The 13713-nt window shown below is 48.1% G+C and overlaps 1 protein-coding gene across 2 annotated transcripts in view; it reads left to right on the forward strand.

Annotated features, from left to right (window-relative positions):
* The window catches only part of ACTR3B (actin related protein 3B), an 89317-nt gene extending 80581 nt beyond the window's left edge, over window positions 1–8736 (forward strand). For both annotated transcript variants that reach the window (XM_021692784.2, XM_021692785.1), the window contains 3 exons: window positions 6555–6680; window positions 7645–7728; window positions 8276–8736. In XM_021692784.2, the coding sequence (XP_021548459.1) occupies window positions 6555–6680; window positions 7645–7728; window positions 8276–8371 (306 nt within the window). In that variant the 3' untranslated portion in view covers window positions 8372–8736. The remainder of the gene's footprint in view (window positions 1–6554; window positions 6681–7644; window positions 7729–8275) is intronic.
* Window positions 8737–13713: the final 4977 nt, after the last annotated feature.

Here is a 13713-nt window from a genome sequence, read left to right on the forward strand (position 1 = left end):
AAATGGAAAGTTTTTTCTTTTCAAATAAAAAGTAAAAAGAAATCCATTACATCAAATTTTAATATTTGCCTTTTCCAAAAAAGTAGGATTAAATGTATTAAAATAGCCGTTAACGGTGATTTTTTTAAAAAAGCTAGGTTACTGTGCTTATCTTGTTTGAAATGTAAATAGGAATTGAAAAATAAATGGCCATTTTAGATGTAATCTACTCAGTGTTTAAAGTATTTTATGATGATGACTTATGTTGCAAATTCTCTGTCTCTCAAACCCAGCTCTGAGTTCTGTTGGGTAAACTGGCCTAATTGAAATTTTCTGTTGATAATTTCTGTTTCTTAAAATATCTTTAAGTACCTAGTTTGATTGATGTGAGTGATTTAAAGTTACTAAGAGCCCTGTGCACAAGATCCCTGCGTATGTCTTAGTCAAGAAGACAGGATCACTGTTAAGTTCAGGCATCACTTCAGGGACTTAATGTCAACCCAGCTGTGTTTTACTAAGTAGTATTTTGTATTTGATCTATTTTCTGCCACAACAAAATCAACAGAAGAAGCCTTATAATCTGCCAGATACAGATGATCTATTCCAGGGCAGAAATGGGAAAGGATTTAGAGTGAAATCAGTATAGCCAGTAAGTTCTCATAAACTGATGCTTAGTTGATCTGGTCAATGAGAGCCATCTTGTCCACAAGGGGGACCCATTGGTGTTTTATCTCACCACTTGTCCCTCTGAGTGTCTTTTTTTTTTTTTAAGATTTTATTTATTTATTTGACAGAGAGATACACAGCGAGAGAGGGAACGCAAACAGGGGGAGTGGGAGAGGGAGAAGCAGGCTTCCCGCTGAGCAGGGAGCCCGACGCGGGGCTCGATCCCAGGACCCTGGGACCATGACCTGAGCCCAAGGCAGCCGCTTAACGACTGAGCCACCCAGGCGCCCCGTCCCTCTGAGTGTCTTAATTGACTTAGTTCAGGGATTCGCTTTTCTTCATCTCTAGTCATACAGTGAAGTTTAAATATACATTTGCACACAGAATATTCTATGTAAGTAAATCTTATTACAACCTGGATTCAGACCACCCCTAATTTAGTCTCTTCAGTTCTGCTTTCTGCTATCTGTCCTGTTCCACATTCCTGTCATTTGTTTAGTATCTTCTGAGCTTATGATGTTGTTTTCTAAACTTTCTGACCTCTCCAGAATCTTCTTGATGGGTAGAGCTATCTTGAATCTTGCCAGTATTCATGCTGGTATTTTCTTCAGGTTTCCTTGTGTTGCGCAGCATCCGAGTTCACGGTCTTTGACCACATTAACTGTGCTGACTTAGACAGAGTACAATAACGGTGTGGATGGAGCTCCAGCCTGTGATTTTGAGCTCATATTCATTTCACAATGAGGACGAAATAATTCTGGATAACAAGCAAAGCAGTGGAAAAGAGGGTTGTTTGTCTTTTACCTGTCACTGGGTGTGACCTTGCCTTATAGATTCTCCTGAGATGGACGCCTGCTCCCCAGATGACTCCTCTCTTTTTCAGGGACCTGTTGGGTGGATGCATGTATGTAGCTCTCGTTAATGGTGATGAGTGGGCACCTGGGGGTAGTTCCGCCAACGATGCAGGGACCCTGCTTCCAGAGCCAAATCACTGCCAGTTCAAGAGCATCCAGAGCTTGGGCTTGCACTGACCTTCCTGGGCACCTCTCAAGTGATAATCAAGATTCAGTCACAGAGGGGTGCCTGGGTGGCTCAGTTGGTTAAGCGTCTGCCTTCGGCTCAGGTCATGATCCCAGGGTCCTGGGATCGAGCCCCGCATCGGGCTCCCTGCTCAGCGGGGGGCCTGCTTCTCCCCCTCCCTGCTTCTCCCCCCTGCTCATATTCTCTCCCTCTGTATCTTTGTATCTCGAATGAATTAAAAAAAAAAAAAAAAAAGAACAGTCACAAAGCCATTTCTTTCTCATGCAAGAAACAAACAGTTCCTTTTTAGAGAAAAATCTGAAATGAACAACTTTAAAATGCTTTTAGGAGATTCACGATACTAACTTTTTATTTTTTATTTTTTTTAATAGATTTTATTTATTTATTTGTGACAGAGAGAATGAGAGAGAGAGAACACATGAGAGGGGATAGGGTCAGAGGACAAAGCAGACTCCCTGCCGAGCAGGGAGCCTGATGCGGGACTCGATCCAGGGACTCCAGGATCATGACCTGAGCTGAAGGCAGTCGCTTAACCAACTGAGCCACCCAGGCGCCCGATACTAACTTTTTAAAATGTAAATCTCCACAGTGATAGAAAGTTGTGCTTTAAAGTTTCATTTTTTACATTTTCTAACTTTTTTGAGATCTCTCGGGCCCCTTTGGGGATCTCTAGATTCCTGGGATTCGGACATTTTCTTCCAGTCTGTGAATGAACTTGCAGCACCCAGGTACAGTCTCTGCTCTTTGGGGCTCCAGAGTTCTTTTGTTGGCACCTGTGACAACAGGTGTGCGTGGAGGAGCCTAGGAGGTTCAGTGGTGATCACGGCAGACTCCAGGCTGTCGAGGTTTGTTGTGTAGGGAAGGATGGATGGAAAGAAGGAATTCAAAATGAAGACTAAGCATTCTTGCATAAACTCCAGTCTCATTTAACCCCCTGCCCTATTTTGTCTGAAGCCAGTTCTAATGTGTTCAACTTTCCTATTTGTCTGCCCCTAGAAACTTGCCCCTTCCTACCTGCCCATCCTTTAGTGCATGGAGTTTGAGGCAGTCGGGAAAATACATCCCATGTAAGAGCAGTCTGGGCGTGGGAGAACAGGGGTAGCAGAGTGACATAGGGCAAGACGAGCACAGAGTGGAGCACAGCACGGTTCTATCCAGCCATTCCGGAAGGGCCTAGAACCAGAGGAGAGAGGGACGGTTTAATCTGTGACAGAAGTCACAGGGCCTCTGAGACATGTGATCAAAACCAGGGGGTTTTCCCGAGAGCCCAGCTTTTCCTGACACTGAGACCTGAGAGAAGCTGCTGCTTCTTTTTTTTTTTTTTTTAAAGATTTAATTTACTTATTTGACAGAGAGACACAGCGAGAGAGGGAACATAAACGGGGAGTGGGAAAGGGAGAAGCAGGCTTCTCGCAGATCAGGGAGCCTGACACGGGGCTTGATCCCAGGACCCTGGGATCGTGACCTGAGCCGAAGGCAGATGCTTAACCGACTGAGCCACCCACGTGCTCCTAGAAGCTGCTTCCTCAGACCTTCACTGAGAGTACCTTCTCCACCCATCTCTACTACCTTCTCCACCCATCTCTACTAGTGAGAAATTCACTGCTCTGTCTGGTGGCCTGTGCTGAGGGCAGGGAGTCTAGATTAATGGTCCTTTGGGTGGATACCAAGAGGACACCGAGCACCCAGGTAGCTCTCTGATGGCCTGTTTTGATGTAGTAATAACACTGAGATCACTTAGAAGCATGAATGAGCTGCATGCTCTTCACATTGTCCTTCAAAATAACCACCACCCAGTTTGGAGATTGGGCAGCAGAAAATTCTTGGTTCGTAGTATTGGGTATTCAGTTAAAAGCAGTTCCATATCTTTTGACAGTCATTTGAGGGCAGGATAACTCACAGAGTCTTCCTGTGACTTTCAAGGAGCCACTGTGGCCCTCTTCCCTACACTGAGATGGGCCATCGGGAGCTCCCAGACAGACCCGGGCTTCCTCAGGAACCCGCGGGGCCCCGCCCGACACGGGGTTGTTTTGAGTTCATGCCACAGAGCAAGGCTGTGGTCATCTTAGCCTGGAAAGGTTTTAGAGGAGTTGTCTGTGGTGGGATTTAAGAAATCAAAGTAAGTGAAAAACAATAGCAAAAAACTGAAAACAAGGCATGTCAGTAAAAGCACACTTAGAGATGTCAGATTCCAGGCAGGTGCTGTCCTTGGGCACCCCCCCCCCACCAAGCTCCTGCTGAATTCTTCTGTGATAGAAGCTGAGGTCTTTCCTTCCAGAAAATAGTCAGCCGGTCTGACCAGCATTTAGAAAGCAGGACCAGTTGCCAGTTGAGGCTTGCTCTGGCATACGATGACCAAAATGTCAAGAATGCTTTTAAGTTGTGATTCTTTTTTTTTTTTTTTTAAAGATTTTATTTATTTATTTGACAGAGAGAGACACAGCGAGAAAGGGAACACAAGCAGGGGGAGTGGGAGAGGGAGAAGCAGGCTTCCCGCTGAGCAGGGAGCCCAATGCAGGGCTCGATCCCAGGACCCTGGGATCCTGACCTGAGCCGAAGGCAGACGCTTAACGACTGAGCCACCCCGGCGCCCCTTAAGTTGTGATTCTTAACAGCAAACAGATACATAGTTTGTGTCCCCAGGTGACAACACCTCTCTGAAAGGAGATGGGTTTTACTTTATCTGGTCCATCGGGCACTTGGTCCTGCAGGTCTTACCTCTTGGTGGTGTCATGCACGACCGTCAGTGCCCAGGGTGACCCCCAGTTCTGTGTGTCTGTTGCTCTGGCTGTGGGGGATGCCCCCTTGACTCTGACAGGAACCAGACCCTCTCCTGTTGTTTCTGAGAGAGTTCTCCCCAAGGAGACAGAGCGCAACAGTGATTATTCATGACACTGATCCTGGGATGGGATGTTGCTTGAAAGATCTGGGTTTGCAGCTTGTCAAGAACAGACGGGTGCCTGACTGTGTGTGTCTGTGTGTGGGGGGGATCAGAAGATGGCCCCTTAAGGAATGGAAGAGGCTGGGCTTCCTGGGGACTGAGCCCACACTTTGCTAAGAGCAGTCAGGTTTGTGTGCATTGAAGTGCACAGGTGGGGACTGGCCGTGCACCGTTCTGGTGGCCAGGGCCCTTCCGCGGTGCTTCATCTGATGTGTTTATTCCTAGATGCTCTCTGAGGAGGGCTTCCCTGCCTAGGGTGTCTGCAGTGTGTGGTGGTGTTTTCCTTTCAGTAGAAGGTTGGAAGAAGGGGGGACAAGGGCAGCACCGTGGTGTAGGTCAGGGCTCTGGGCTCCCATAGTGCTTCTCCCACTAGGGAGGGCCATGGATGTCTAAAGTCAGAATCCCCCCTCATTCCTGGCCTTAAAGGCCAAGCCCAGATCCTCTCTCTCTCTCTTTTTAAAGATTTATTTATTTGAGAGAGAGAGCGTGCACATGAGTGAGCGGCAGCAGGGAGGAGCAGAGGGGGAGGGAGAGAGAAAATCTCAATCAGACCCCCGGCTGAGTGTGGAGCTCGGTGAGGGGCTCGATCTCATGACCGTGAGATCATGACCTGAGCTGAAATCAGGAGTCCGACGCTTCACCCACTGAGCCACCCAGGCGCCCGCAGATCATTTCTTAAAAGTAGCTTGTACGTGAGACTTTTGAAGGTGATAGAAGATGTGAGTTCAGTTTGGTGGCCGCTTGCTGATGGCTTCCCCTGGCCCATCCCCAGCTAAGGCCCCCTGAAAGCCTCAGCCTCCGGCAGTTCTCTTCAGCCCAGTGACTGGAGGGCGCGTTCTGGTTGATGGGCAGTCTGCTGATAGGTCATGAAGGTGATATTTCTCTGTGCAGACCCTCAGGGGTGGAGTTGGCGTGGGTCCAGGTAGGAGACAGGATCACCAGTGGCCTCTCCTGGCCCCTGCTCCTGTCTCGTCCCATCTCTGATCTCACCTGTCTCGTCCCGAGTCTAAGTGGGTGCTGGGCTGGCTGTTCGCAAGAGCGGCAGGGGTCAGGAAAGGGGTACTCTAATGCCATGTCATGTCACCTGTGATCTGGGCCAACTGGGACAAGGAGGTGTGCTTCGCCCTTCTGTTCATGTGGGGAGGGATTGACTGTCGGGACGGAGCTTACCGGAGGAGTCCTGCAGTCCCTGCCGGTATCAGAGCAGGGGTAGGTCCGGTGTTGATGAAGTAGGGCTTTCTGGCTCCGGGAAGGAGCCTTCTGTACAGTTTCCTCAAGTGATGTTTTCTGTAAAAAATTGTCAGGACATGCCTACTTTCGCTTTCATTGTCCTAAATAATATCCTGTAGCCTGAAAGAACACATTTGTCTCTCATCAAAATCTGATGAGATTTAGTAAAGCCCCCTCCCCCCACGCAGGCTTCTGTTGGCCACCGAGCAGAATGTGAGTGGTGGACGCCAGTGGGCAGCTCCCAGTGGCCCCCAAAGGCACCCTCCCTCCCTGGCCTCACCCTTCTAAAAATGTTCAAGTATTAATTGGATACTTCCCCCCCCCCCCGTAATTATTAAGGCAAAATAACTAAAGATCCACTGTTCCTTTGGCCTTAGATTATTCTAGCAAGTCAGTTTGTTGGTTCATAGTGTGTTTGGGCCTCCTGGTCCTTGTGAAGTTCTCTCATTGCTGAAGGAGCACGTGGAGCAGAATTTCTGCTTTCACTTGGTTATTGTTGAGGAAAAGTACCGAGAGGCCGAATTTGTGGTGCAGGAACAAGACACGGTGGACGCTCTTTGACAGCAGTGACTTTGCTTCAGCTTTATCTTCCCACGTGGGTCGCAGGTTGTTGCTCATAGGAGCAGGGGGTGGGTTACCAGGAGGGCGTGGGTGGGTGATTTCATCAAAGGAAACCCCTCTGCTTTGTGTCTTTTAGAATGTCGTTCTTTCAGGAGGTTCGACGATGTTCAGGGACTTTGGACGTCGGCTGCAGAGGGATCTGAAACGAGTGGTGGATGCCCGACTGAGACTCAGTGAGGAGCTCAGCGGAGGCCGGATCAAGGTAGGGGGCGGGCGGGACGGGCGCGCTAGCCTGGCCGCTCTGGCCCCCTCCCACGGCTGGTCTCCCCCCGACCCATGAGCGAGCGGTGGGGGCCTGAAGTCGGAACAGGTTCGAGGCACTGTCTCAGCTGCACCGTGAGATTATGTTCGGAGATTTGCTGTCTGACTCCTTCCAAGTGTCACTAAGGCCGAGGGCCACTGGGCTGGCGGCAGCCGCCTGGCGCCCACGCCGACTCGCACCTGCTGGTTTCTCTGCCTTGCGAGAGACGGGGCCTGTTCTGTGATGACCAGCATCTAGGGAGAGGCGGTCCGTGTGCCGTGAGGGGCTTCACGTCCTTTGGAAACGTTCTCATTAAACGACAATAACCAATAGTAGCAGGGAGTTTCAGTGTGTGTCCCTCTGAGGTGATCGTTCTTCATGAGCGGGTGATGTTCCCTGGGCTTCCAAGCAGGACTGGGCTCTGGTGTGGGGTAAGTGGGAGCAAACATGCACCCTTTAACCTAGCGGATCACACTCTTGGCAAAGGGTCATTTTCACAGTAGATTTGGGACACGTAGTGTTTGGAGTTAGCTCTATGATGCTAAAACATCTAATTGGTTTAGTAAAAAAAAAAAAAAATCAGTTGGGTTAGTTGCTTGGATTTTTTACTGTTAAAAATGCCTTTAGCGTTGTGAACGATACACGCTCCTTGACTGGTGTGCTTTGATCCCTGCACCAGCTGGACAGGGGCCGGCGCTGGGTGGCTTTGGCCATGGGAGTGGCTCAGACGCTTCCTTTCAGAGTCACACGTGGCTCATGCCACCCCAGAGGGACTTGAGCACAAGGGACGGGCCTCGCGCCATCAGCTGGGAGGAGGCCCACGTCGGTCGCCACTCAGAGCAGAGCTGTGCTCTTGTCTGCAGACAGGTTATCAGGCGACCTGTCGTCTGGCCTGGCGAGTGACGTACGTTACTCTCCTTTCCAGCCGAAGCCTGTGGAGGTCCAGGTGATAACACATCATATGCAGCGCTACGCGGTGTGGTTTGGAGGCTCCATGCTTGCTTCAACTGTAAGTCCTTTTCTAGACTGCTCTGTATTTTCATTCCCGCGCTCTTTGTTGAGTTTGAATAAATGTTGTCCCGTGAAGGTTAAATAGTGTGTGTTCGAATCGTGTGTGGCTCTTTTAGTTCCGGGAGATAGAAAAAATGTCTTAGAGGTAATTTCAGCTGCACGGCTAATCCTTGCTAATTAGGGGTTACAGGTAATATGGATAAGTGAAATCCAGACACAACCTCAGACATCTTGCATTAATCATTAATTCCAGTGACTTTTTCAAGTAATTATTCCTTTTTCTCCTCAAATTTGTGAGTAGCTAGTGAATTGCTAATTTAGGGTGAGCACGTAGCGGGTCCTAAGTGGGAGCTGAGTACATTTTAAAGAAATGAAATGAAGTCCTGGTTCGTAGCTCAGGCCTTGAAGGGGCGCAGACCTTCCCGCAGGGGTCTGGCTAAGGAGTGGGGTGCCGGGTCAGGAGAGTCTCTGGCTTGCATCACGGTGTAGGACTCTGACCTCCTTTTGGGAAGGTCTCTCGATGCCCTCTAACCGCTGCCCCCCAGCCCGAGTTCTTCCAGGTTTGCCACACCAAGAAGGACTACGAGGAGTATGGCCCCAGCATCTGCCGCCACAACCCCGTCTTCGGAGTCATGTCTTAGCGTCCGCCTCGACACGGTCACCCGGTCACGTCGCGCCGGTGAGCAGGCACCGTCAGGGCCCGCACGAGACCGCAGCTCCTGTAAATAGTGGCGTTTGGTGTCGATGTCGAGAAGCGTGCTTGCGTCGCCGAGTGCATGAGGCAGTTCAGTGCACGCCATCCGTGTGCCCGCTGTCCGACGGCCCTTCCCTCCCCGCCCCCTGCCTCCCCCGCCCGCCCCCCTCCTCCTCACCTCCCCAGCTTCTAGTTGGCGAATTGAATTCTGGAGGAATTCACCTGTGACTTTAAAAATTGTTAGGGAAAAAACGGAGAAGATGACGCAAAATAGTCCCCCCAGGAAAGAATATGGGGCTGCAAACCCTTTTCCTCCCGGCCTATTTTTGTAAATAAAATGTTATAAACTTGAAATACAAATTGATGTTTATATTTCCTATCATTTTGTATTTTCTGGTATTTGGTACAACTGGCTGATCCTAAGCACGAATAGATATTGGTGTCATGGAGTGCCGTAAAAAAAACGTTTTAATTGTGAGGCATGTTCTGATATGTCTGTAGGCAAACAAAATAAAACAGCAAACTTTTTTTGCCACGTTTGCTAGAAAATGATTACACTTTCTTGGAGTGACATGAAGTTTCAACACTAAACACTGTTGTATGAGAATCATTACAGATAATGTATCTTTTCATTTTCCTGTTTGAACTTTCTGGAAGTGTTCTATGGAAGATGCCGGTTTGCTGTTGGTGAGTGTTGGATGAAATGCTGCCTTGCACCCTCGTAATAAAAGCACTTAGACTCTTTATAAAGATTTCCTGCTGTGCTGTGCTGGTCTTTTGGTTTTCTCCTCTGTGCCCATTACTTCTTTTGAAGAAGGTTGAAATTTGTTTCCTGTCACTGGAGGATTTGGTGATTGGTACCAAGCTTGTGGAAGGAGATTTCCCAGAGGGACGAGGACTGCCTGTCCTCAGTGACCGCTCCGTCCCCCTGGGGAGTCCGGGAAGTGCCGTGAAAGTGTCCAGGAAGAGTCTGGGAAGTGCCGTGGGGTGGGGGTGGGGGGATGCTTCTATGGATTTCCAGCAGCCCTTCCTAGGAATTCAGAATCCTTGCTAAGCTTTCAGTAACTGCTCCGACATTTGCTGCGTAGATCGCTGGCTTGAAAGGTACTTTGCTAAATTAAGGGATCTAGGGTTGCTCCATTCTTCGTGTAATACTGACATTACTTTTTAAACTGTTACGGTGTTTGTTTTAAGTCATGACGTAGGTTTTATTCTCTGAAAATTTGCCTTCATCAAGAAAGATTTAGTTTCATTGTTTAAGTTTAGAAGCAAGTATGAGAATAATAATGTAAATTCTCTGCTGAGCATGGGGAAATCCAAGTTCCCCATGCCGAAGGCAGTCCCTGCTTATTTCTGATTGTCAGTGACCCCAGACCCTCGGTCTCCCCACTGGAGAGTCTCAGACCACTTGGTTCTCAGGATCACTAGACTGTTTCGGTTTCTCATGGTTTCTCCGGCCACTATCGCACCGAGTTCCGGGCCGATCTGTATGCCTTCAGACATGCACACCCATGCATCCCACGCATGGTCGCAGGAGCGCTGTGTGCGGTGCGACTTTGCTAAGTGCAGGCTACGCAGGACCTTATTTAATCTTAACAGCCCTAGGAAATCAGAATTACCGTGATCCCCATTTTCCAGATAGGAAACCATGGCTGAAAGAAATTCAGTGCCTGCTCACGAGCATAGCTAGGAAGCAGAGAAGTCATAACTCCATCTGTTCTGAAGGGTGCCATAACCGTCCTAGTAAGAGTAGGAGAAAAACGGCAGTCAGGTGGGAAAGTGGGTGGTCAGACCTGATGGCATGAGTGTCTCGAATGAATTCCCTTAGATACTGGAATAAAAAGAGTTTGGAAATGGCCATGAGGAGCTATAAAGTATTCCCCCTCTAATCCAGATCCTTTGGTAAGTAATGTGTTCTAGGAAGCCACCCACATAGGACATTTTGATGTTGAATTATTTTCATTTTTGTTCATAATGCTTTGTCAACGTATGTTTTGTTACATGCATTGACTTTGTTGTATTTCACAAGTAAGATAAAAAGAATTGTTTGAGCGTTTAGAGCCGTAATGGGCCCACAGTAAGTATTCAATAAATCTTTGCCATTGTTATTACATTATAAAGCAATTATTGTGTCCTGAGAGCCCTCCTCATCACAATTGCATTAAAAAATAGTTTCGGTGGGAGAAAAGAATTTTAGGTTTGTGAACTAAATGGCCTTTAGAACTTTCAGTAAGAAAATATTTTAAAAAGCTCTCTGTATAGAATTGTAGGATCTAAACATCACCTGGCCTTTTCTTAGTATTACATTGCTGATACAACTGAATCGCTTTTATTCATGTAAAAGTCACCCTTTGCTGTGGGCCCAGCCGTTGTCTTCCCACCGAGCTCTGTGCTGTGAGCCCTCCTTCTGCAATCAGCACGAAGATGTCCTCGGTTTGGGTGAGGCATGTTCCACAGATGGGCTTTATATCACTGGGTGATCTCGGTGGCAGGACGGTGCCAGCATCCTGGAGTGACCGGCCCCCAGAAGGGTTCCGTTTCCCTGGAGTGCTCCAGCACCCGCTTTGGATGAAGCCCCCATCGAGCCAGCTTCTCCTTACCCATGCACCACTGATGCCCTATGCCCCTCCCCAGACTGAGGTCCTTAAAAATGGGGAATGATCTTTGTACCCCCAGGACCTCCCAACGCCCAGCAAATACTGAACCGAATTCCTGTTCACATGGAGACTCCCTCGCTGGTTTCTCCAGGCTGCATGTGCTCTATACCGAGAAGTGTTACGTGTTTGGGGAACCTTGTAAGAGAGCTGGTTTTCCAGTGTCTGGGACGTTAACTGTCATTACCTTAAGACTGCTAAGGATATAAAATCTAGCTCTAAACAGTGACCCCGGTAGGCGTTCTGTGTACCTGGAAGGCAGATGTGCGATGCCGTAGCATGTGTCTGAGCGTGGGCATGGTGATCTTGAAGACCTGAGTGTACTTTATGGTAGTAATAGCCAGTTCATTCTCCAAGTTAACTAATATGAATAAAGAGCTCTCGTGACTGAAGCACCGATTGTTCTGTGATTAATTCCTTCTTTATGATCCCTCCGTTCTATCCCATTTGTAAAAATTACGGTTGTGCCAAACAAGCCTGTGAGGTTAATCAAGTGCTCAGCTTATTTAAAACCACAAGAGAGCCCCATTAAGAATATTTATCTGTTAAATAATTCTTTACTTAATTGAAGAATATTTCATAATGTTTCTTTTAGAAGTTGCTGTCAGGCTTGTTAAGTAGAAATATAAATTGATTGGCAAAATAATTGTGTGGGTCTCTAATTGGCAATTACATCAATTTCACGTGGTCAGATGGAAATAAATCTTTTTAAAAAGGAGAAAAGAAACTACAGCTTGATATTGGTATCATGGAAGGAGGTTTCTAATATTGAGATGTTAGTTCTTTCTACCCTGTATTATGTCTCAGAAGTCAGCGGTTTATTCCCTGGTTGACTTCTCAGGTTTCACCGTTTTGTTTTTAGCTTGGGCTGCTATGGATGATTTCTAATCATGTGTGTGTGTGCAATAAATGTATATTAATTTAGTAGGACTTGCTGCTAAAAATTTCAGAACTTTGTAATTGATAAAAAGGAATATAACTTTAAATTATTAAAAAACTAATAATCACAAACCTAAGGGTTTATGATGTCAAAATATAAATGATGTGCTCTGGCTGTATTTTCAATATTAAGGAGTCAGATCAGCTGTAATAATTGATCAGAGCTCCATTTAATTCACCCTTGGCCGCATGTGCACTTCTACAAATTCTGAAGTTTCCCACCAGACCCACTTTGGCCTCGAGTAGTCTTTCTTCCCACTTCTGGTTTGTGCTTGGCACCGGTGCCTGGATGATAGAGGGCTTCAGCGAGGGGCGCTCTGTGTCGTTGGCTCACGACAGTGTAGTGGAGCTGGGGGTGTGGGGCACAGAACAGGTTGTGTGAGATTCCGACTTCTCACCCCGGTGCCACGCCTGGCTGGTCCTTGGTCCCGTGAGTCCCAGGTCGCTTCTGTAAGCGCCTGTGAGCTACGGTGTGCCAGCCAGGGGTGCGGTGCCAACGGACACGGGTGTCCTCTCCTGGGGAAGAGGTGCACATTAATTAGAGGCCCACACTGTGACTGACCATGGCGGGGCCCTGGGGGCGAGGTGCCAGGTCTGGGGACACACAGGGCCTGAGCCAGCACGGGAGTCGGGGGGGCCTGGGTGGAGGCTCCCGAGCGAGCGGTGTTCAGCTGAGATCCTGGGAGTGCGTGGAGGCCAGTGAAGGATGCGCGGGGAGCAGGCGTCCAGGAGGAGGTTACCACGGCAGTTTTCAAGGCAGCGCTAATGGCCTGGTATGGAGGGCAGCGAGGAGGTAAGGGTGTCCGAGGCGGGGCTGGGGTGAGAGTTTTGGCCTTTCTCTTAAGAATAAAGCCCTTAAGAAGTACAGAGGGATTCTCAGGTTTGCACAGACACGCCTGGGAGTTTCTACCAAGAGCTGTAGCTTTTCTCGAGTCACGGGGCAGACCTGGAACAGGGCAGGTGACGCGAGCTGGACAGGAATGCTGCTCTGGAGCTCGAGAATGGGCAGCTCCAGAGAAGTCCGCACGAGACCAGATGGCCTGGGAGGCACTGACAGGAAGGAGAAGCTGAAAGCTTTATGTCTTACTCTGTAAAACAACGGGCAGAGTTGAGGAGGAGTGCCAGGAGGGAGTCAGAAATCAGAATGGCCAGATCCTGTGATCTTTAGGTGAAGGTAGGGAGCAAACATTTTGAAGTTTAGGGATACTAAAATACGTAGCTGGTGGACGCAGTTTTCAGTCTTAAAATGGAAAGATAATTTCTCTGGCTGTATTTAGAAATAACAAGGTCTTTTTGTATCCTTAGCGTGGTGCTCTTTTTGCAGAAAAAGCTACTGTGATTTGTCCATTACCGGTGATATTTGAGAGCTGTCAGAGCATTTTGGATAACAGCATAGTGCAGAGAAAGGACTCATAATAATAGTTAGAAATGAGCTACTTAGAGAGATAAATTGTGAGGTGTAACGGTGCCAACCACCGACTGAAGCTGTTCCGCCGACGTGTCTCGTCTCAGTTGGGCTCGTCTATGAACTTGGGTTTCTGACTTGCAGTGGTTTCCTTGAACTGAATCAGTATGTTCTAACATTTATTCATTAGGTCTTATGTCCACAGTAAATTAAACTTTATAGGTAATCGAAACATTATTACATGATAGAATTGCAGCTCTCTGCGGGAGAGTGTAAGAATGTTACTGCGAT

Source organism: Neomonachus schauinslandi, chromosome 12 (genome assembly GCF_002201575.2).
Source record: "Neomonachus schauinslandi chromosome 12, ASM220157v2, whole genome shotgun sequence".
In the NCBI taxonomy this organism is placed as follows: Eukaryota; Metazoa; Chordata; class Mammalia; order Carnivora; family Phocidae; genus Neomonachus; species Neomonachus schauinslandi.